The sequence below is a fragment of the Podarcis muralis genome, chromosome 4, assembly GCF_964188315.1.
Source record: "Podarcis muralis chromosome 4, rPodMur119.hap1.1, whole genome shotgun sequence".
Taxonomy (NCBI): domain Eukaryota; kingdom Metazoa; phylum Chordata; class Lepidosauria; order Squamata; family Lacertidae; genus Podarcis; species Podarcis muralis.
In genome coordinates, this window is record NC_135658.1 from 21,306,669 (window position 1) to 21,328,548 (window position 21,880).

The window sequence follows — 21,880 nt, forward strand, 5'->3', positions numbered from 1 at the left end:
AACAATCTTTTGGATGAAGATCTTCAAAGAAGCCAAACTTCATTTCATTTTTGGTCTGTTCGGCCCATACTGATGGTTATAGTTCTAAATAAACAATACAAAGTGATTTAAAATAACTGTGAAAGTTTGATACTTATAATTCCAATTTCTAGTTATCCAGAAAGAGATCAGCTGCAAACAATTTATAGTGCATATTTAGAACCTGTTCTACACAAGAACCTAAAGAATCATCCAGCTTGGGGATCTTTGGCGAAAATCCATCAGTTGGCAGGATCTATGGTTCAAGTATATGAGCAGGTACAAATGATTTAATTTGGATTCTAATGAAACGGTATAAACTTTGGTGTAGAATTTATGTCTCCTTTATTAGAGTTTCTACATCCTGGTGAAATAGCAAAATACCTAGTGGCACAAATGAATCTGTTCAATTGTGTCTCCCATTCTATGCTTCCTCTGTGCTTTACAAACTGTTTCAGTATGTATACCAGATTCACCTGTATCCAAGTTTTCATGATCTTAAACTTTGTAGTCATATTTATAATGGTGAATATTTGAACGCCGCAGTGTCTTTTAGAGCAATGCAGCTGCACTGTGTACAATACATCTGGAAGCAAGACTCATAGAATCATAGAGTTGGAAGGGACTGTGAGGGTTATTTAGGCCAACTCCCTGCAATGTGGGGCTCAAACCCTCAACCCTGAGATTAAGAGTTATATCCTGAATACCATTATTTTGCTATTCACTAATGAAACAATTCTATAGTCCTGTTCACACTTACTTGAATTTTGAATTTTGAATTTTGTAGGAAGTAAACTTGTGCACGATTGTGCTTCTAGGCATGTAAATGTATATACATATATTTTGTAGAAAAATTGTAGGAAATTACGACATATATTGTTGAAAACAAGTGTTAGTCTTGTAGTAAAAGAGGTAGTTTTGACATCATTTATATTTCCAGATTCGAGCAAAATTCACAGTAGATGACCATAGCCACTACCTATTCACACCATGCATTCTTACTCAGTGGGTTCTAGGATTGTTCAGATATGATTTAGCAGGAGGTGAGTAACTCTGACTTACTCTCTATGACTAAGCACCTAGTTAAGTTTTTGCTGGAGTTGAAATTGCCAAGCTGCTTCTTAATCTCTGCAGACTGTTCTGATGCATATGCTGCTTCAGGTTCAATACTATTGTCAGTATGTCTGGCAAAGATAATAAATGCAAACAGTATAAAAGGTTGTAAACATTGTGGTCAGTATGGTGACGTATGCATATGTGGTGGCCATGTCCCGTTGTATCCATGTTTTAGAACCTGCTATTTGCAGACGTGGCAAACATCAAACTATATTCCACGCCAGAAGTAGCTCTTTTAACCATTCAATTGGAGCAAAATGAGAAATTAATATCTAAGGAACCAATAGTATTTACACTGTTCATTTATTGCAGGGTGATAACCAAAATACGGAAAACTGCAGAACTTTTGACATTGAATTTTTGGTACAGCGAGTTGTGGCAAATAGCCCTGGCAGAAAGATTGATACATCAGTTTAAATAAGCAAAAGGCAAAGCTTTTATTTTAAAGATAGAGAGACAGATAGATAAATAGATATTATTTTATCTCAATTACAAGTCAGGGACATATGCAGCAACATCTACTGAAGTCTTTCCTCGCATTATGAAAAAGAGACAGTATGAGCTGTAATATACATACATGTAGCATACATCTTTTATTTGTCACACCATTTTGCTGTCTTACTTGCTGCTAAGATGAGGAGCAACTATACTTGGACAGCTATCCTGCCAATGGCTTAAATAAAAAATCCTACCAAGTTCCATTGTATTGTTTTTGTGTATTGCTAATGGAGAGCCTGGTTTTACCATGTACTTTTGAAATTAGAATAGTTTTGAAGCCTTCATTTTCATTCTTGATTTTTATTTCCCCCTTTGCTTCTTGATGGTCTCCTTCTGGTATGTAACCTATATTGCTGCATTAATTTTGACTTTCTGTTGAAATGCAGAATTTCAGAGGTTGAACTCTATAATGTATATTATTAATTTATACTTCATAGGGTCATCAACACACACGGTAGATACTGTTTTGGAAATTGTTGCTTATGAAGCCCGCCGTCTCTTTCGTGACAAAATTGTTGGATCCAAGGAACTTCATGTATTTGATAATATTTTGATGAAAGTTTTTCAAGGAGATTGGGGTTCAGATATTTTGGACAACATGGCAGGTAAAATAAAATAAAATGGTTGGTTTTGTTTTCATGTTTCCAATATTTATTTCATTGAAATAAAATTTATATAAAATATAATATGACCCCACCTTCATTATATTTTCACAGATAGTTTCTATGTAACATGGGGAGCTCGTCATGAACTAGGAACCACTATGGCCCCAGGACAAACATTGCCATCCCATGGAAGGCCACTTGGCAAACTTAACTCAGCAGACCTAAAAGATGTCATCAAAAAGGTATATCAAAACAGATCAAGATATTTATATATATATGTATTTCAGAAATTCATATGGGACTGAATACTAACTTGTACAGACAGACTTTCCCTCACTCAATGCGACTTCCCCTTCTCTCTTCCTTTTTGTAGCACCCTCACTACCCCAAAATTTGCTCTGAAGAGTCCCCCAACTGCTGTAAAAACACACAGTGCTGCTTATTCTATAAACAGTTGCTAAAGGCAGCATCTTATACAGCTAAGGTTGTCCCTCATAAACTTACTTGTAGGACTTACTTCTGTGTAAATATGCATAGGATCAAGCAAACTTCATCAGGGGGCCAGTCCACTGTCCCTCAGACCTTGTGGGGGACCGGACTATATTTTGAAAAATATAAATACCCTGCAAGCTGGTCCCACAGCTGCCTCCGGACCTGGAGGAGGAACGTACTCTGCACATGCTCAGGAGTGCGTCTTGGCGCCATCTGCTCACTGGCTTTGTTGATGAGCAGCAGCCGCTCCATCGGCTTGTCCCCATGGAGTTCCCAGGTAGCGTGCACCACGCACTGTGGCCCGTCGTCCGAGGCCAGGTTGGCGGACAGGCTGTGCATGCAGATCGCTGGGGAGGCGGCGCGCAGCTCACCCTCCAGCTGCTCCAGCGTGGCCCCCGAGCGTGCCACCAGCAGCGCTGAGCCGGGTGCCAGGCGCGGGGCCAGCAGGCGCACCAAACTCTGGCTGAAGCCCCGCGCCGCACCTGTCACAATGCCCATGGCGCGGCCCAGACTTCTTGTGGTAAATTATTGTCTCCTGCTGTATGTGAATAATATACCATAGTATTAGGTGTCTTATACACTTAGCCAAGAGAGGGTTGACCAAAAGCTTCCTGAAGAGTGTGAATCTTTCCCTGCCTTTAGGAAACTGGAGGAACACAACCTACTTGGTGGTGTCCAAATGCCCACTCAATAGCACCTTTCAGATAAGACTAATGGTCCCATTTGTGGTGATGTAATGTACTACTAATGGTGATGTTTCGTCTGTGATAGCGGTTTCATATCTTCTTGCTGCTTATTGAGTGATGAACAGGTGTGAATCAATGAATCACCTGTTCTTCTATTCCTAATCAGGGAGATCTAGACACGACTTTGGTATTATAATAACAACATAGAAGCCATTTGTATAGCTGGCAAGATAATTTCACAGCAGGCCACCAGATTTCATCACTCATCCAAACTTTCCAGCTGTACAAACATTTTTCCCCAATACAAATTGAGGTGAGAAGCCTATGAATGAATTAAGCAACTTCTATCCTCTGGAATAGGGATGCAGGTGGCATGTGGGTTAAACCACAGAGCCTAGGGCTTGCCGATCAGAAGGTTGGTGGTTCGAATCCCCGCAACGGGATGAGCTCCCATTGCTCTGTCCCTGCTCCTGCCAACCTAGCAGTTCAAAAGCACGTCAAAGTGCAAGTAGATAAATAGGTACCACTCTGGCGGGAAGGTAAACGGCATTTCTGTGCGCTGCTCTGCTTCACCAGAAAACGGCTTAGTCATGCTGGCCACATGACCCGGAAGCTGTACGCTGGCTCCCTCGACCAGTAAAGTGAGATGAGCGCCACAACCCCAAAGTCATCCCTGACTGGACCTAACGGTCAGGGGTCCCTTTAACTTTATCCCTCTAGAATAAAAGTGGATTTTTATAATTCTACATTTTGGCTAGTATATCTCAAGAACAAACCAGTATTATGTCTCTGCTGTTGCATATCATTATATTTAATGGTTGCATTTACATTTGTTTAAAGGTAAAGGTACCCCTGCCCGTACGGGCCAGTCTTGACAGACTCTAGGGTTGTGCGCCCATCTCACTCTATAGGCCGGGGGCCAGCGCGGTCCGCAGACACTTCCGGGTCACGTGGCCAGCGTGACAAGCTGCATCTGGCGAGCCAGCACAGCACACGGAAACGCCGTTTACCTTCCCGCTAGAAAGCGGTCTCTATTTATCTACTTGCACCCGGAGGTGCTTTCGAACTGCTAGGTTGGCAGGCGCTGGGACCGAACAACGGGAGCGCACCCCGCCACGGGGATTCGAACCGCCGACCTTTCGATCGGCAAGCCCTAGGCGCTGAGGCTTTAACCCACAGCGCCACCCGCGTCCCATTACATTTGTTTACTTATTACTTATTTCTCTTCAGGGCATTATTCACTATGGGCGTGACAACCACGAAATAGAAATTTTGCTGTTCCCAGAAGTCCTTGATTATGTATCTAGAATCGACAGAGTACTGAGTTTTCCTGGAGGGTCGCTTCTGTTAGCAGGCCAAAGTGGAGTGGGCCGTCGAACTGTTACTTCATTGGTTAGTCACATGCATGGAGCTGTTCTCATTACACCCAAAATTTCCAGAGGCTATGAAATGAAGCAGTTCAAAAATGATTTGAAACATGTAAGTTACAATATATATATATTATGTTATTCAAACTTGCTTCTCAAAAAACTTAAATAAAGGAAAATCACTATTGAAAGATTCCATATCGGACAATCTGTTGTCTATAGGAATTGAAACATTATGCTGTGTGCTATTTATACGTGCCAAGCTGAACTGGATGGTGCTATATATACCTTCTTGAATTATTTTAAAGTGGTCTTTATAAATGAGTAGAAATTCAGGGATTTTCAGTTTCTTTTGCTTATCCATTAGCTGCTTTAGTTTGGACAAGATTTCTGGATTAATACCATTCACCTTTTAAAAGTGTTACCTGTTCCTCCCATACTTTTGTGTTTTGTTTGTTTCTTTCCTCAATCTTGTCTGTTCTATTTTGAGATGTATATCTGACTATGAGGAGGAGAGTATCATTAGAAATATATCAACGGTCTCAATAACTTCACATCATAAACTTATGTTTTCTTTAAAATATTTTGAATTATTTTATAACTTGTCAAATAAACCTTTGGTGATTTGTGATGTTAAAAACACTAAATAAACCAAAAACTGCAGTAAAATAGTTGAGGCCACCTCTCACTGCATTTAGCCTCAGATCAAATGCTTATAGCTTATGTGTTGAAATATTATGTGGCTTGCTGCATTTGTTTATACCATGAAAATATAGATACTATGTAATCCTAGGTTGAAGTGTGAAATAGATCTTATTTTGAGAACTTTAGTTTCAATATTTCAGATAATTTATTAGGGATGTTTCAATTCTGCTGATTTAGCAGGTTGATATATCTTCCCGTAAACAATCTATTCCATTGTTCCAGGTGATGCAGCTTGCGGGAATTGAAGCTCAACATGTTGTGTTGTTGCTTGAGGACTATCAGTTTGTCCAATCCACATTTCTTGAGATGATCAACAGCTTACTATCGTCAGGTGAGATTAAAATAAGAGGTCAGTGGCCTACAATAGGGCCTGATGTGATGGCGGCTGCAAATTTCAATAGGCACTGAATTCTAGTTGTGTCTTGTAAAGTACAATGGCCTTCAAACATATCACTTGTCAATAGTTCAGTGTTACAATAATTGATCTATGTGATCCCCCCCAGCCCCGGCTTGTGTTCTCTTCTTCCTCCTCACGTTTTTTGGAAGCTTTTGCTTCCATTGTGGATTAACTGTTGTTTGTATTGTTGCCTGAAGCAATATGGACTGTGGTTACTCTTAAGTTAAGAACTAGCCAGAATCTCAAACAACTTTGAACTATGATTTAAGATCTTGGCTTCTTCCAGAAACTGGTTGCCATAGTTTTCTGGTAACTGTGGCTGGGAAACCATGACCAATTGGACATTTCCTGGCATCATCGTGGCTTACATAAGAGAAGAATTAAGGAGCCTGCATCCTAAAGCAAAAGGCTAGTTAGGATTTCTTAAGGAAATAGTAAATTTTATAGTACATAAAATAAATTATATAAATTTATTTTATAGTGATATGGAAGAGTATTGGCTTTTCCTGTACAAGTCAAATTTTTAAAATTTCAGCTAAAAAAGGAGAAAAATGTAAGACTATTGTATTTTCCTTTATCTGGTTTTATGTTCGAATTAAAATATTTTCAAGTAAAGAAATTATAAAACATTTATTTAATTGTTCACAAAACGGAATGCTGAAAATGATTTTAGTAATTTTAGATTTTTATAAAAACCTGTTCCTGAAATAGGTGAGGTTCCTGGCTTGTACACAATAGAAGAGTTAGAGCCACTCCTGTCTCCTCTGAAAGATCAAGCATCACAAGATGGATTTACAGGACCAGTTTTTAACTATTTCACTTACAGTAAGTGAATCACAGTATGTATGTATTTGTGTATGTATGTGAGTCATTACAAAGGAATCTGGGGAGAAACATGGCAATTTTACAAGTATATATGATAAAAATGTTCTATTACTAAAATTTGATATGCATTAGGTTATACAAACACACAATAATTGCTGTCCTACTGGATACTTTTTCAAAACAGAATCCATGTAGCCCAGAGGTGGGTTCCAAATCTTGTTTGTCTCCAGCTTGTGGCTGTGATGTAAAGGAAGCAAGCGGGTGCACAGCCCCTAATATCATATAAAATGTTATGTAAAGTGTTAAACACAATGTTTATGATTTACAAATACACTGTATACATTTTAGGAATTCAACAGAACCTTCATGTTGTGTTGATTATGGATTCTACTAATCTGAACTTCACAATAAATTGCGAAAGTAATCCTGCCCTTCATAAGAAATGTCAGGTCCTCTGGATGGAGAGTTGGTCTGAAAACAGTATGAAAAAGGTAAGCACAGAGAGAAATACTACAGTTCCATTCAGCGTATTTAATGCCCTCTAGGATTAATTTCTGTTGCTTCTGTATTCATATACCTCATGTACCTCGGGTTACAGACGCTTCAGTTTACAGACACTTCAGGTTACAGACTCCGCTAACCCAGAAATAGTACCTCGGGTTAAGAACTTTGCTTCAGGATGAGAACAGAAATCTCACAGTGGCGGCGCGGCGGCAGCGGGAGGCCCCATTAGCTAAAGTGGTACCTCAGGTTAAGAACAGTTTCAGGGTAAGATCGGACCTCCAGAACAAAGTAACTTCTTAACCCGAGGTACCACTGTATTCAAAGTTGCGTAATTTTATTTAATTACTGAAGTAGAGGGATAGCAGTTATTGTGAATGACCGGCTAGGAGTGAGCAAGAGGACTACTGTTCTATGTAGATGTAGTCTTTATTTCATCCTAAATGGTTCAAGACTCGTTTCACTCATCATTCTTTTACCCACAACTATGAATGCCTACACCTACTTCTTCATTTCGGCATCTGCTTCTAAGGCGTGGAAGCAGTATAACCTCGAGATACAGCACAATTACTCTAAGTGTCCCAGCCTTAATAAGCCTTTTCCTTGTGCTCAGCTCCATTTTCTTAGAACTAACCACTCTAGGAGCATCCAGGATTCTTTCTTAAGCTTGGAATGGGTGGCACCCATGCAATGATAGTTCCTTGGTAAATATCTACTTGCAATAAAAATATCCAGTGATACTATTTGTTTTTATCTTAAACTTCATGTTTTAGATACCTGAAATGTTGTTTATTGAATCAGATGAAAAAGAAAAAACTAAAACATCAAAGGAACGCAGAAAGAAGAATTCTGGTGAGATATTTGCTTATTCCATTAAGTAGTTAGAATTACTTTCAAAACTGTTGTGTAAGTAACAAGAAATATTGAAGACATTTAGACATTAAATTATGACCCATTGTATACAAAATTAGTAGAGCAATGGTATAATTTGATTTTATCAACCTTGGGTAGAATTTCAGTAGGAAAAGTGACCTGCAGAGATAATGTATATGCAGAAGATACATAATAAACACAATTCTAGTCAAGATGGGTAGTACTAGAAACTAAAACCAGCAGCTTTAAATTTACTCTAATACTTTTAAAAGAAAATGCCTGGGATGACATTTTCTTCTCCCGTGGATGATGAAGATCCTCAAGTGGAATCTAGTTCAACCTAGTGTCTGAAGGCAAGAAACACAGATAGTTTGAGGAAGTAGTTCTCTTATGTTTCAGTTTGTTGCCTGCCTCTGTCCAGAGTAGATCCTATGAGTCTATTCAGCTACATCCTACTCAGAGTTGACCAACTGAAATTAATCAGTGTTAATCATCCCCACTTCTACTGTGGAAGGTCATGTGGATCCAGAAATGGCCTCCACAGTCACTTAGGGACTTAATGTTAAGACAGTGTTCATGGAAGACAAACTTACTCGGCTACCAGTGATCGTCAAAGAAGAAGATGCTTGTAACTTTCCGCTTCAACACTGATACCTTCAACTGAGCAAATACCTCACACTCCTGCCAAGTGCTGCTGAATTCAGCCGTGGCTTTATAACCTTCCTCTGCATGTACAAACTTTAGTTAGAGAAATGGACGATAGACGAGTCAGGTTGCAGGCCCTTTGGCTTTGCACTGTTTCTAGCCACCCACTTGTGGCTGGGTCTTTATCTAAACAGAATCCAGGTGGGGCATAGGCTGCTCAAGACCTGTCCCAAGCACTTACTGCAATTTCACCCATTGTTCCAAATTATACCAGCAATTGGATACGGTCGTACCTTGGAAGCCGAACGGAATCGGTTCCAGAAGTCTTTTTGACTTCCAAGGTGTCGCTTCCGATTGGCTGCAGGAGCTTCCTGCAGCCAACTGGAAGCCCTACCGGATGTTTGGCTTCCAAAAGAACGTTCTCAAACCGGAACACTCACTCCTGGGTTTGCGGCATTCAGGAGCCAAAACTTTTGACTGCTAAGGCGTTTGTCAACCAAGGTACGACTGTACTAACATTTGTTTGCTATCAGTGTCCATTGCCATATAGGTCTCAGGCAGGGCTGAGGTTGCTTATGTTGTACACTATACAGCAGCTTGTTGAAAAGAAGCCTGGGCCTACTGGGGGGTGGGATTACTCTCCTCAATTGATTGGCAGATGAGAGGCACATGGAGGAACAGCTCTGATGACACAGAGGATGTAATATACCTCACTCAACCCAGGCTATTTGAGTCCCCTCAAGGTTCTTTTGAGGAGGATTGCCCAAGTTTTTCTTTCTTGCCTTGTCAAGCTGTTGACTGCATTACCACCCCATACCCCTCAGGCTTTTCAGGTTAAACACAGACATTTTGAAAGAAATAAAAGGCATTATTGTGTTATTTGTCTGTTACTTGACTTGAAGGGAACTGGCTCCTGAGGGGAGAAGAGAGCCACCTACTCCCTCAAAAATACTGTGTGTTCTGCCTTTGAGCACCAGGTGGAACTCATTCCCACTTGAGAGCTTCAAATCATCGAAGGAGAAACACCTTTTAGATGAGAACAACAGTTCCTTTTCTGCCATGCTTCAAATCATTTGGTTTTTTGTTATAGTTGTGTTTGTATATTCTTTGCCTACATATAAATGCTGATTTTCTAAACATGTTTCATAGGTGATTCTGAGTTCCTGAAGTCATTTTTGATGATCCATGACTCATGTAAACCCTTTGGAGCTACGCCCAGAAGATACTTGACTTTCCTGCATATGTATCGTGCCATCCATAATGGCAAAAGAGCAGAGCTGATAAAAAGGCAAAGCCATTTGCAGGTATATAAGACATAGGTTACTTTAGATTTACATTATCTTTCCAAAACAATCTGTTTGTCTTGGATATTTTTTGTCCAAATAAAGGAGGTATTGTTTCTGTATATTTCTTACTATCTAAATGACATTTATTCACTCTCCACTTGTCAATTAGGCTGGAGTAGCTAAACTGAACGAAGCAAAAGCTCTTGTTGATGAATTGAACAGGAAAGCTGAAGAACAAAGTATATTGCTGAAAATGAAGCAAGGTGAAGCTGATGCTGCGCTCCAAGAAATTACTGTTTCTATGCAGGTAATGTGTATAAACGTAAAGTTGCAAACGCATTACAGGAAGGTTGAGAATGGAGACTGTCCAGTTGATAGCATTCTGGTAAAGATGCTCAAAAAGATTAAATGAAGTAATCAACAAGGCATAGAAAGGTGGAGAAAAAGAGTGCAGTTAGTAAAGAAAGGTGAATTCTCTGGAGAGAGGGGAGCAGCCCCTTCAGTGCTGGCTTTTAAATGAGCCTTGAAAACCTATTTATTCCGAGCTGCTTTTAATGATGGTGCTGTTTTGAATTTTTTAAAGGGTTATATTGCTGGTTTTAAACATGTCGATTGTAAATTACTCCCTTTAATTTCATAGGAGTACTCTGCTGATTTTTGCAGTGTTTTAACTGCTGGTTTAATTTTCTTGTATATTTGACAAGTGTTTAATGCAAGCTGCACTGAGAGTGCTTTCCTTCTAAAAACAGCAGTGGACATATGCTGAGGTGGCATTGCTCACTTAACCTCCCGACAGATGAGCTACTGCTCTTATCAGGAAGGGAAAGGGTGGGGAGGGTGCAAACACACTGGCAAGAGTGCCAGATTGGCTTCACAGATGTGTTCGCACTGCAATGACCTGCCTGTCTGCTCTCTTCCTCCCAATAAGTTGTTGAGAAGTCGTTCTACCTCGATGTCCACTACTGTTGAAAAGTCTGCATGGAAATCTGGAAATAAATAAAAATAAAGATAAGGTGGTAGGAAGAGAACAGCATGAAGCAGAAACTGATAAGAGATTTCTGCAGAAGCCACCATTGGCAGAGAAAAACGTTGGCAAAATTTCTTGCCATTGTCAACATTGCAAGATTTAACATGTTGGGTCTAATATAAAATTGTTCTTAGGGCTGTAGGAGTTCTGAATATTAGATCTGTTATCTTGAAATATATGAGGTTTTATATTTTGATTTTATTCTGTGAACTGCCCGGAGACCTCCAGGTATAGGGCGGTATATAAATCCAGTCAATCAGTCAATCAATCAATCAATCAATCAATCAATCAGTATATATATTTAGAGAGAGAGAGAGAGCATGCTATAATAAGGGCTGGGTTGAGTCTTAAGGCCAGGGGAAGCAGGGTTTTTATCTGATCCTGTGAGTGTCTGCATCAATGCACCAGAGTGATCTGTGCACTAGTACAAAATCACCATAAAGGATAAAAGTCCTCATGTTGCGGTGCAGTATTCAAACCCAAGAAATGGGGGGGGGGGGGACACCCATGTTCTTAGCTCCTGTGGATAATACCTATTTTTTTATAGGATGCAAGTGAACAGAAATCAGAAATGGAGAAAATAAAACAAAAAATAGCGCAAGAAGTGGTAAAAATCGAAGAAAGAAAAACGATAATTGAGGATGAACTGAGAGAGGTTCAGGTAATAACAATGGAACTTTATTGGCTTTAGATCCTGGTTTATAAAACACAAAGAACATAATGAAGCTTCATGGAGCTTTTATTTGTGCTCCATTATTTTCTTGATGTGCAATCAAGAATGAGTTATGTATATTTTAAGGGGACAAGTACTGAAAAAGACATGCTTGAGTGCATAATGGCTTTGAATGTTGGCTAGAGTAAAAACAAAAGGATGAGAGCATCTCCATTTATTTTCATGTTAGCTTCTTAAAGCTAACTTTGGTCCCTGTGGAGATAATCTCCATGGCATGGCTGGATAGGCCATTAAATTAATGGGAATAAGATTATTTTCTTTCTGACGGAGCAGCAAGACTTGGAGTGATTGGAGGGGCAGGAAGTTAGGAAGAGATGAGTATTGGGGTAAGAAGCCTCTCTCAAGCTAGTATCATGTTGCTTCTCATCACTTTTTGAGGGTGTCTCTGCTGTCATGTGACGTGTTCTAAGTTCTCTGCCTGGAAGGCACATAGCTGTGGCTCCTCATTGACTCCTTGCTTGTCCTTTCCATTATCTTTTCTTCTTCCTCCTCTTTGCTTTTTATGGTCTCTGTGTGTGGTTTGGGAGCTGAACGGCCAGGGAAAAAACAATGCTATCCAGAGTTGTAAAGACTGCAGAGAGAATAATTGGGTACACTCTTCCCACCTTAGATCAAATCTATGCTGCCAGGTGCCACAAGAAAGCGGGAGAGATAGCGCAGGATAGTACGCACCTCGGAAATGATTTCTTTCAGCTTCTGCCTTCTGGAAGATGGCATAGGGTTATAAAGGCCAGGACTAGCCGCCTGAGAAACAGTTTCTACGCAAATGCAATTCTGGCTCTAAACGCAGCATAAGGGGTCTCTATAGTATAGTGTATTTTAAAATGGGGTTTCAGAGTTTTTAGGGGTTTTTGAATGTTTTATGTAGTTCTGTAGTAGTTTTATGTAGTTTTTATGTAGTTTTATGTAGTTTTTCAATTTAATTGTTCTTCATGGGACAATGACAATAAAGATATTGTATATTGTATATTGCTTTCTCTTAGCATCCTCCTTATTTTCTAGTGTTCTAGTCCCAGTCTAGTTATTTTCCTTTTTGGTACTTTTTATAGCCCTTCAGCTATATTGTGGGACTATGCAAATTCTGGCCCCAGCATGAACCAACAGCTTCACACCCGACAAGGAGAGAAGAAACTAGCCATGTTTGTGGCAGTGAAATGAGGAACGGAAAGAACACACTTAATAAGCAAGGGACCAAGGGGTGGGGTTGGGAGCATAGCAGAATGTGGAAAGGTTTGTTAGTGGTCACAGTGGGAAAATTGGACAGGAGGGGAGTACAGTGGTACCTCAGGTTACATGCGCTTCAGGTTACATAAGCTTCAGGTTACAGACTCCGCTAACCCAGAAATAGTACCTTGGGTTAAGAACTATGCTTCAGGATGAGAACAGAAATCGTGCTCTGGCGGTGCGGCAGCAGCGGGAGGCCCCATTAGCTAAAGTGGTACCTCAGGTTAAGAATGGACCTCCAGAGCAAATTAAGTACTTAACCCGAGGTACCACTGTATTGCTTATTATTGCACCCCCTGCCCAATCCCCTCTCATCCATTTTTCATAAACAGTGACCATAAGACCTAAATTAATATTTCCCACTTATTGCCACCTGCTTTTAATTAAGCTATGAGATTCTTGAGACATTGTAGCTGCAATTAAAAAGGTGAAGTTAAAGTTTTGTTAAAACTAATCAACTTTGGTAATTTCCCTATTTTTCTTGTTTTAGCCGCTGGTTAATGAAGCTAAGCTAGCCGTTGGAAATATCAAACCAGAATCTTTGTCAGAAATCCGCTCCCTGCGTATGCCACCAGACATAATTAGAGATATACTAGAGGGTGTCTTACGGTTGATGGGCATCTTTGATACATCATGGGTGAGCATGAAGAGGTAATTGAAGATTTTATTTATTTATTTCATTATACAGTGGTACCTCGGGTTACATACGCTTCAGGTTACAGAGGCTTCAGGTTACAGACTCCGCTAACCCAGAAATAGTACCTCGGGTTAAGTACTTTGCTTCAGGATGAGAACAGAAATCGTGCTCCGGCGGCACGGCGGCAGTGGGAGGCCCCATTAGCTAAAGTGGTGCTTCAGGTTAAGAACAGTTTCAGGTTAAGTACGGACCTCCGGAATGAATTAAGTACTTAACCCGAGGTACCACTGTATATAGTCTGCCTCTTAGGACAGAAATCCTTCCAAGGTTGCTTACAAGTGACGCCAAGGAATACACGTTAATAAAATCACAATAAAAATATTGAAACCCAAGTCATCAGGATTGGGAATAGTCCAGATCAAGCAGAATCTGATGCCTTAGTGGATGGTGTTGTAGGGTGGTGGCATTTAGCTGACTTCCCAGCAGCTGAGTTGCTGCTGCTTATGGGGACAGAGGGGTTGGGAAGTCAGTCCAATGCAAATTGGCAGGAGTGCTAGACTGGCCCTGCTGGTGCATTTGCACCACACTTACCTCCCTGCCCCCTCTCCCCCCAGGAAGCAGCAGTGATTAGATATTGGGAGACCAGGTAACTGCCATCATGCTGCCTGCTGCTGCTCTGACACCTTGCCATAGCTGTCAACGTTTGCCTTTTTTAAAAGGGAAATTCCCTTATTCCGAATAGGATCCTTCGCAAGAAAAGGGAAAAGTTGACAGCTATGCACCTTGCTTGCTTGCCTACCTCTCCTAGGAATAAAATCCAGGGGCTGGGGGAAAATATCGTTAAGAAAAATAACTTGGTTGTATATCTTTTCCAAGGATTATGTATTTTGTTCTGAATACCAAAGAAAGACCATAGCAACACCTGTTATGATATGCCCATTTCTGCCTTTGTATTCAGTCATTTAATATATTTTGCAGTTTTCTTGCCAAAAGAGGCGTGAGGGAAGATATTGCAACCTTTGATGCTCGAAATATTCCAAAGGAAATCCGTGAGAGTGTGGAAGAACTTCTAGCTAAAAATAAGGGATCTTTTGATCCAAAGGTAATTTCTTTGTGCACTTAACAATTTTATGACAGTGTGCTTTTGCAACTGGTTATTTGCTGCTTCTACTTCAAATTGCAATCCTATACGCACTTCCCTGAGAGTAAATTCCATTGAACTAAGCAACACTTACTTCACAGAAGACACACATAAAATTACTCCGTAGTGTTATGCTTGACTACTCAATTTTCAATTTATTTTTAAATATATTGTAACACAGTTTGAAGCTGTAAACATTTTTGTGGTTTAGTACATTGGAAGGCAGAATAAAGAGCTAGTAAAAAAGAACTATAAAATGAAATAATAAATACTGATTAAATGAATTACATATTGGAATCACTCATCAACATTACAGAAACAGTGGGAAAGGGGGGATAAACTTATTTATTTTTATACACTGAAATGACAGTGCTGCTTTGTAAGTTAATCATGTTCTTGGTTTAATGCAGGATACAATTTCCAGTGATTGTGTATTGCTTATTTTATGTTTGGGGATGGAAGCATTATATTTACAGTATAGAAGTGTATTTAAACAGTTAAAATGGATGCATGCCTTCACACGATAATATGAGTATGTTTCAATATTTCAGAATGCTAAAAGGGCCAGTACTGCAGCGGCACCCTTAGCTGCATGGGTTAAAGCCAATGTTCAATATTCTTATGTCCTGGAACGAATTCAACCTCTGGAAACTGAACAGGCAGGCCTTGAAGCGTAAGTAATGCACATTTTTTTACAGTTGCTTTTAATTCCTCGACAGTAATATGAAAGTAATTTGAAACCAATGTTTGGGTTCCTGAAGTGAAGACCACAGCCACAGTTCTCTTTCCCTGGTCCCCCTGCTGCGTTAACCTGGGATCAAGGCATGGTTTAGTTTAGTTTTACATTTGAAGCATGGGACTAATCTGATGGAAGAAGAGTTTGACTCAAGTGTGAAAAATAAATTCAGCATCCCTATGAAATATAGTTTGGAATCAAACATGCTTTTTGCACTGGTTGTTGTCTACACTTGGTCTATACCAAGTATTAATCCAATTAGATATAATAGGTATCTCATTAGTCCAAGGCTGCAATTCTGTGCATGCTGCAAGTGTCAGTCTGAGATATGCTTTCAAGTAAGCTTGCATAGTGTCATGGGCCCATTAGATCTATTGTGATCTGGCATGGTTTGAGATCCCTAGATAATAAAGGAGGAGGGGGAAGGAGAAGAAGTGGATTGGAGGCTAGTTGGTTGGGAGATGTCTTCTCCTAAAGCAGCCTTTCTCAATGATGTTGTTGAACTACAACTCACATCACCCCTAGCTAGCAAGGCCAGAGCTCAGGGATGATGGGAGTTGTAGTCCAACAACATCTGGGGACCCACAGGTTAAGAACCGCTGTGACCTAAAGCCTTTGTCCAGTCTTATGCTAATTCTTTCTTAATTTGGGTGACTAGTCCTGCCATGGCCTTGGTCTCACCTTCTTTGCCTGCATCTTTCTGGCCAACCACCTGTTAGCTTCACTGGGGAGTTTTGCTGCCATGTTGAGATCTCTCAGGCCTAGTATTGCCACCGAGGTAGAGGTTGATGCAGGTGGAGAAAACCAGGACTTGAGGGTTCCTTCCTTTTTGTCTATGTGGCATATGCCATCTGCAGCCCAAGAGATTCCCACACAGCAGGGTTAAATCCATATGCTACAGATCCCAAACATTGGAAACATCCATCTTTGAAAGGTGCCTACATGTGTGTGTGTGTGTGTGTGTGTGTGTGTGTGTGTGTGTGTTGATTGGTAAGGATCTCAATTATTATTCTTAATATATTTCAGTAATCTTAGGAAAACAGAAGACAGAAAAAAGAAGCTAGAAGATATGGTTAATTCAGTTGGTGAAAGGGTTGCAGAATTAAGAGATAGGTATGTATTTTTCATCCAAACACTTTACATTTTTAATTAATTCATTAGAACTTTTAATTATGTCCCATCTATTGGTACTTGTGTACAGAGTGGGACAAGAATACCTTAAAGATAATCTCACCAAATATATATCTTAACGAAACAAAGCAATCTATAGAAGAGGTCCTCCTGCTGGCACAATTCCATCAGGATTCCTCCAGAAGATGTAGCAATCAGCCATTTAGTGTAGTGGCACCTACTCTTTCAAATCTCTGCTGTTACATACCAGACAGGTCCTATCTTTTATCTTTTCAGCACCAGTTGAAGACTTTTGTATTCCAATAGGCCTTTTAAGTGGAAATTTCTCCACCTGTCCGTATCTGTATTGGACTTAAATTATTATTATGTACGTTCTTGTTTTTTCATTGTTAAATTGCCTTGAAATGTTTTACAAAAAGTGACCATTGCTATCCTTTTGAAATTAAAAAAGGCTTTATGTCGAAATGCATTCTTTTGTTCCTTAAGTCTTAACAGTTCAGTTGGTCCACAGGTTCCAGGCCAGAACAAGTGAGGCAGCTAAGCTTGAAGCAGAAGTTGCTAAAGCACAAGAGACAGTGAAAGCTGCAGAAATATTGATCAAACAACTTGATAGGGAGCATAAAAGATGGAACTCACAGGTTGGTTGCTAAAGCTTCAATAAAAATATGCCTTTTCTTCTTCAAACTTAAGTCAGTGTTTTATTTTCAGAAAGCTTAAATATCTCTGTACAGTATTCTAGATTCAGGTAGATAGCCGTGTTGGTTTGATGCAGCCAAAATAAAAATAAATAAAAATAATGTATCTGAAGAAGTGTGCAGGCACACGAAAGCTTATACTAGAACATACTTACTTGGTCTATAAGGTGCTACTGGACAATTTTTTTATTATTTTTATTTTTATTCTGTACAGTATGACGTTCTACAGTAGAGTAATTGTGTGGAATTATTTTACTGTTGCATATTGCTTGGCGTTCACCTCTTACTTTGGTTTCTTAGCAATTAATCTGGGGTTCCTTACTGTTGAATAAGCATAGCTTCATTTCACACACCCCTCTTCTAGTGAAGGCAATAGGTGCCTTCAATAGCAGGCAACATGAACAATGTATTTATTGCCTTCTGTTGTGACACTACAGGCTGTGGCCCATCTCTATGGTAGGTTTGATTGCCTTAAGTATTAAAAACTATTTAAAGGCCCTGAACTGACTTTGGGAGGCATACTTTTATTTTCCAGTTCACCTATTCCATAGAAAGGACCTCTACTTCATTTACAGTATCCAGTGGTACCACTTTGGGATGTTACTTTTTGGCCTTACCTCAGTTTTGGGGCTATTTTCAAAGGTTTTGGTAGCACAGTTCTCTCATTTTACAATTACTTGGAACTTGTCTAACACAAGATTCAGCTCACACAGTTATCTACCATGCTTTTCCCAATCCCCAGTGATGTTCTGTGCTCAGTGGATATTCATTAGGTAAAGAAAGGTAAAGGGACCCCTGACCATTAGGTCCAGTCATGGATGACTCTGGGGTTGTGGCGCTCATCTCGCTTTATTGGCCGAGGGAGCCAGCGTACAGCTTCCGGGTCATGTGGCCAGCATGACTAAGCCGCTTCTGGCGAACCAGAGCAGCGCACGGTAACGCCGTTTACCTTCCCGCCAGAGCGGTACCTATTTATCTACTTGCCCTTTGACGTGCTTTTGAACTGCTAGGTTGGCAGGAGCTGGGACCGAGCAACGGGAGCTCACCCCGTCACGGGGATTTGAACCGCCAACCTTCTGATCGGCAAGTCCTAGGCTCTGTGGTTTAACCCACAGCGCCACCCGCGTCCCCTGGAGATTCACTAGAGAACATAAAAAAAATTCTTTCTATAAAAGCTTTAGCACATGATAGTGAAGAAACTATGCCTAGCCTATACTTGCCTGCAGTATTTTCACAGGCATTTAAGCTGAAGTCGTTGCATGTGAAGATGGAGTGGACGAGATGTGCAATGGGTCCAGTATGCATTTCTTCATGTTGTCTGCCTTGTGACCCTGAAAATTATTCAAGGCTGACTAAGTTAGTAGTGTGGCTATAATATTATTTAATAAGACTGCTCTACTCATGTAAAAAAATTCACTTACCGGTAAGTACACAAAGAAATACAATATTGTGTTGGCAATCTATTTTCAGGTTTCAGAGATAGCAGATGAATTGAGCACACTGCCAATGAGAGCTCAACTGTCTGCTGCATTCATTACTTATCTTTCTGCTGCGCCTGAAGATCAAAGAAAAGCAAGTTTGGATTCATGGACAAAATCAGCTAATCTGGAAAGTAGGTATTGCTATATCTTTGATAAGAAAATAAATAAAATATTAATCAGAATTATATGCTATAATTATGTGCTATTGAACATTGATTAGTCAGTAGTGTTGTCCTCGGAAGCCAGAGTTGTAACTCCTTTACTCAAACATAGTCATAGGGAACCTCTCTACATCAAGGGAAAGAAGGGGGGGGGGGGAACTCCTGAAACTTCTTCAAATAGATCTTGAACAAAATAATATCAGATAATCTCTGCTTAGAAACAGATAATCTGTTTTGACTTTTGTGCGAATTGTGCTTTAGAATCCAGTGAAAGCAAGTTATGTGTTCTATATAAGAGGTTGTCCCTCCAACCAGCTCTTAGTGATCAATTTATTTATTTATTTATGAGGTCCCTTAATGAAATAACACACACGTATGGGGAGGTAACCACAATTTAATATGCCCTAGATCAGGGGTGTCAAACTCAAATTCATCGGGGGCCGCATCAGCAGTTTGGTCACCCTCAAAGGGCCGGTTGTATCTGTAGGACTTTATCAAAGTTATTTTTCCTTAGGCACTGGTGTGTGTTGTCTTGAACCTATACACTATTCAATATACCTATTCCAGTACAATTTTAAATAAGAATAGAAGAAGAAATAATAATGATTTTTTAAAAAGATGATGAGATGGGCTTCCAGGCAGACTGGAACTCCAACGAGGAGGAGACAGGAGCCTGTCCCAACACAGCAGAGCAGAAGCAAATGTTGCCTCCCCCCGCCCTGCCGCCGCACTCAGGAGTTGGAGGATACGGAGCTGCAGTTTGGACAGCAGTAGTTTCTTCCTTGCAAGGGAGCCCCAGCGGCACTGCGGGCGCGGGTGGCCAGGATGTCCTGCTGGGGCCCCGAGCTGCTGCAGTTGCTCCCGGGGAGGGGGCTATCCGCCAAGTCCTCCGGCCCGGAGAAAGCCGATGTGTTGGCGTGGGGAGGGGGGCGGTGTTTCGCAGCCAGGCTCCCGCAGCCAAATTGCTGGCAGGCTCCCACTTTGCTCCAGCCGCCCAGATGCCGGTGCGGTCCTCTTCGGGGTGGGAGGCGCCCCTGCTTTGTGGTGTGGCACACTGCCCGTCCGCCCGGCTCCCTCCACCCCACTCTGCGCAGCTGAACCGGCAGCAGCTTCGCCTCTCCTAGCCCAGCCGGGGCGCGCCGCCTGCGGCAGGACCTGTGCCGGGTCCCTGCTCTCCACTCGCCTCCGCCGTTCCCTTACCCGCCTGCCGGCCCCGCTACCTACCCACCAGGGTGACCCCCAGCCAGCCCCTGGCCCCGCCGCCCGCGCCCCCGGCCATCTCCTCGCCAGCTGCAGCGCCGCAGTGGCCTCTTCTTGCGGCCCGAGCGAGCGAGTGAGTGGCATCCCAAGCGCGGCTCTCGCTCCCTGCCCTCGCTGCCAGCCGCCGCGGCTCTCTTGGGCTCCAAAAGTTGCCATGCACGCGACCCGCCCCCTTGAGCAGCCGCGCCTGGGAGGCTCCGAGGGGCGGAGGCAGCCGGCTCCGAGCTCGGCTTTGCGGGACCGCCTCCTCCACAGCGAGCCCTGGACTGGACCAAGCAAGCAGAAAGCCTCTTTGCCCGGCCCGCGAGGCTGGCGAAAGTTTTGGGACCGGCCGGTAGGCAGCGCCGACGGGGTGCTTCGGTTGGAGCCCTGCAAGCAGGCAGGGAAGGCTGTTCGCGTGGGTCACTTTTTAGAAAGGCAGAAAGCCTCCGCCGGAGTGCGGACCCTAAAATCTGGGTCGGGACCAGTAAAAAGGACGAGAAGCTCGCTTCCTCGCCCTTGATGCCACGGGCCACATGACGAGGTCTGGCGGGCCGGATTCGGCCCGCGGACCTTGTGTTTGACACCCGTGCCCTAGATGCTCATCCAAATGGTGAGAAGCCGTACAAACATAAAATGTTCTAGCAAATTTAATGGAATTAAAAGAAGTGTCTTCTGTTTGTTAGAATTTGATCTTATGCGATTCCTGAGCACAGAGAGTGAGCAATTGATTTGGAAAAGTGAAGGGTTGCCCTCGGATGATCTGTCCATAGAAAATGCCCTTGTGATTTTACAGGTAAATTGTATTGCTTTTTTATTCTTTTGGAGGCACTGTCTATGTAGCATGATTACTCTCATACTGAGGTAGTGTGTGCAGTGGGGAAGGCTACAACCTGACTGTCTAGGGGGTGCAAGTGAAGAATGAGGTTGTCTGTCACTTTTTCTCCTCTGTGCAGTCTTTTAGATCATTTTCTGCCTCTACTCAGTGTCGTCTGTAGAGTGGACACATGATCCCATGAATACTGTATTAGATTATCTAGGAAATCTTGGGCTCCTTTGCGAGGAAGGGTGGGATATAAATTTAATAAATAATTAAGTAAAACAATGTCTCCCCCAGTATCCCCAAGTGAACTATTAAGCATTTAAAATTTCTTTCCCTGCATTTGAAATCCTGGTAATAGTTGAATATCTAAGAAGGGATACTGCAATGTTAAATGTTACACATGGAATTTTATTTCCTGTTTCCCTCCCCCTTCTTGTGATACCTTTTTTTCTTTATATACTATGATTGCTGTATCCAATGCAAACATTTTCAGCTTTTCATTACTTCCTTTTAGGATGATTAATGGGGTGTTTTCATACAAATTATATAGTTGTGTAGTTTCTTTCAAACAGAAACATGATTGAAACACATTTCTCCCCCCTCCTTTTTTTTTAACAGAGTAAAGTTTGCCCATTTTTGATAGACCCATCTTCCAGAGCTACTGAATGGCTGAAAACTCATTTGAAAGAATCACGCTTGGAAATCGTCAACCAACAGGTCCTATTTGCATCTTTTAGATGGTTCTTTAATTTTGGAAAAGCGATCCCTTTTTTCTCTTATACCATTTTTAAATTATAAATTTTCCCTCCACTGATACTGCAAAGATGAGCCTGCTTAC

General features: G+C 41.4%; 1 protein-coding gene across 1 annotated transcript in view; it reads left to right on the top strand.

Annotated features, from left to right (window-relative positions):
- The window catches only part of DYNC2H1 (dynein cytoplasmic 2 heavy chain 1), a 152,673-nt gene that overhangs the window by 54,516 nt on the left and 76,277 nt on the right, over window positions 1-21,880 (top strand). The window contains exons 45-64 of the mRNA XM_028726169.2: window positions 153-297; window positions 959-1,061; window positions 2,070-2,237; window positions 2,349-2,479; window positions 4,646-4,894; window positions 5,710-5,818; window positions 6,596-6,709; window positions 7,058-7,200; window positions 7,984-8,062; window positions 9,878-10,032; window positions 10,184-10,321; window positions 11,589-11,702; window positions 13,489-13,649; window positions 14,614-14,737; window positions 15,328-15,449; window positions 16,539-16,625; window positions 17,155-17,281; window positions 18,809-18,950; window positions 20,906-21,015; window positions 21,661-21,759. Coding sequence (XP_028582002.2) covers window positions 153-297; window positions 959-1,061; window positions 2,070-2,237; window positions 2,349-2,479; window positions 4,646-4,894; window positions 5,710-5,818; window positions 6,596-6,709; window positions 7,058-7,200; window positions 7,984-8,062; window positions 9,878-10,032; window positions 10,184-10,321; window positions 11,589-11,702; window positions 13,489-13,649; window positions 14,614-14,737; window positions 15,328-15,449; window positions 16,539-16,625; window positions 17,155-17,281; window positions 18,809-18,950; window positions 20,906-21,015; window positions 21,661-21,759 — 2,620 coding nt within the window. The remainder of the gene's footprint in view (window positions 1-152; window positions 298-958; window positions 1,062-2,069; window positions 2,238-2,348; window positions 2,480-4,645; window positions 4,895-5,709; window positions 5,819-6,595; window positions 6,710-7,057; window positions 7,201-7,983; window positions 8,063-9,877; window positions 10,033-10,183; window positions 10,322-11,588; window positions 11,703-13,488; window positions 13,650-14,613; window positions 14,738-15,327; window positions 15,450-16,538; window positions 16,626-17,154; window positions 17,282-18,808; window positions 18,951-20,905; window positions 21,016-21,660; window positions 21,760-21,880) is intronic.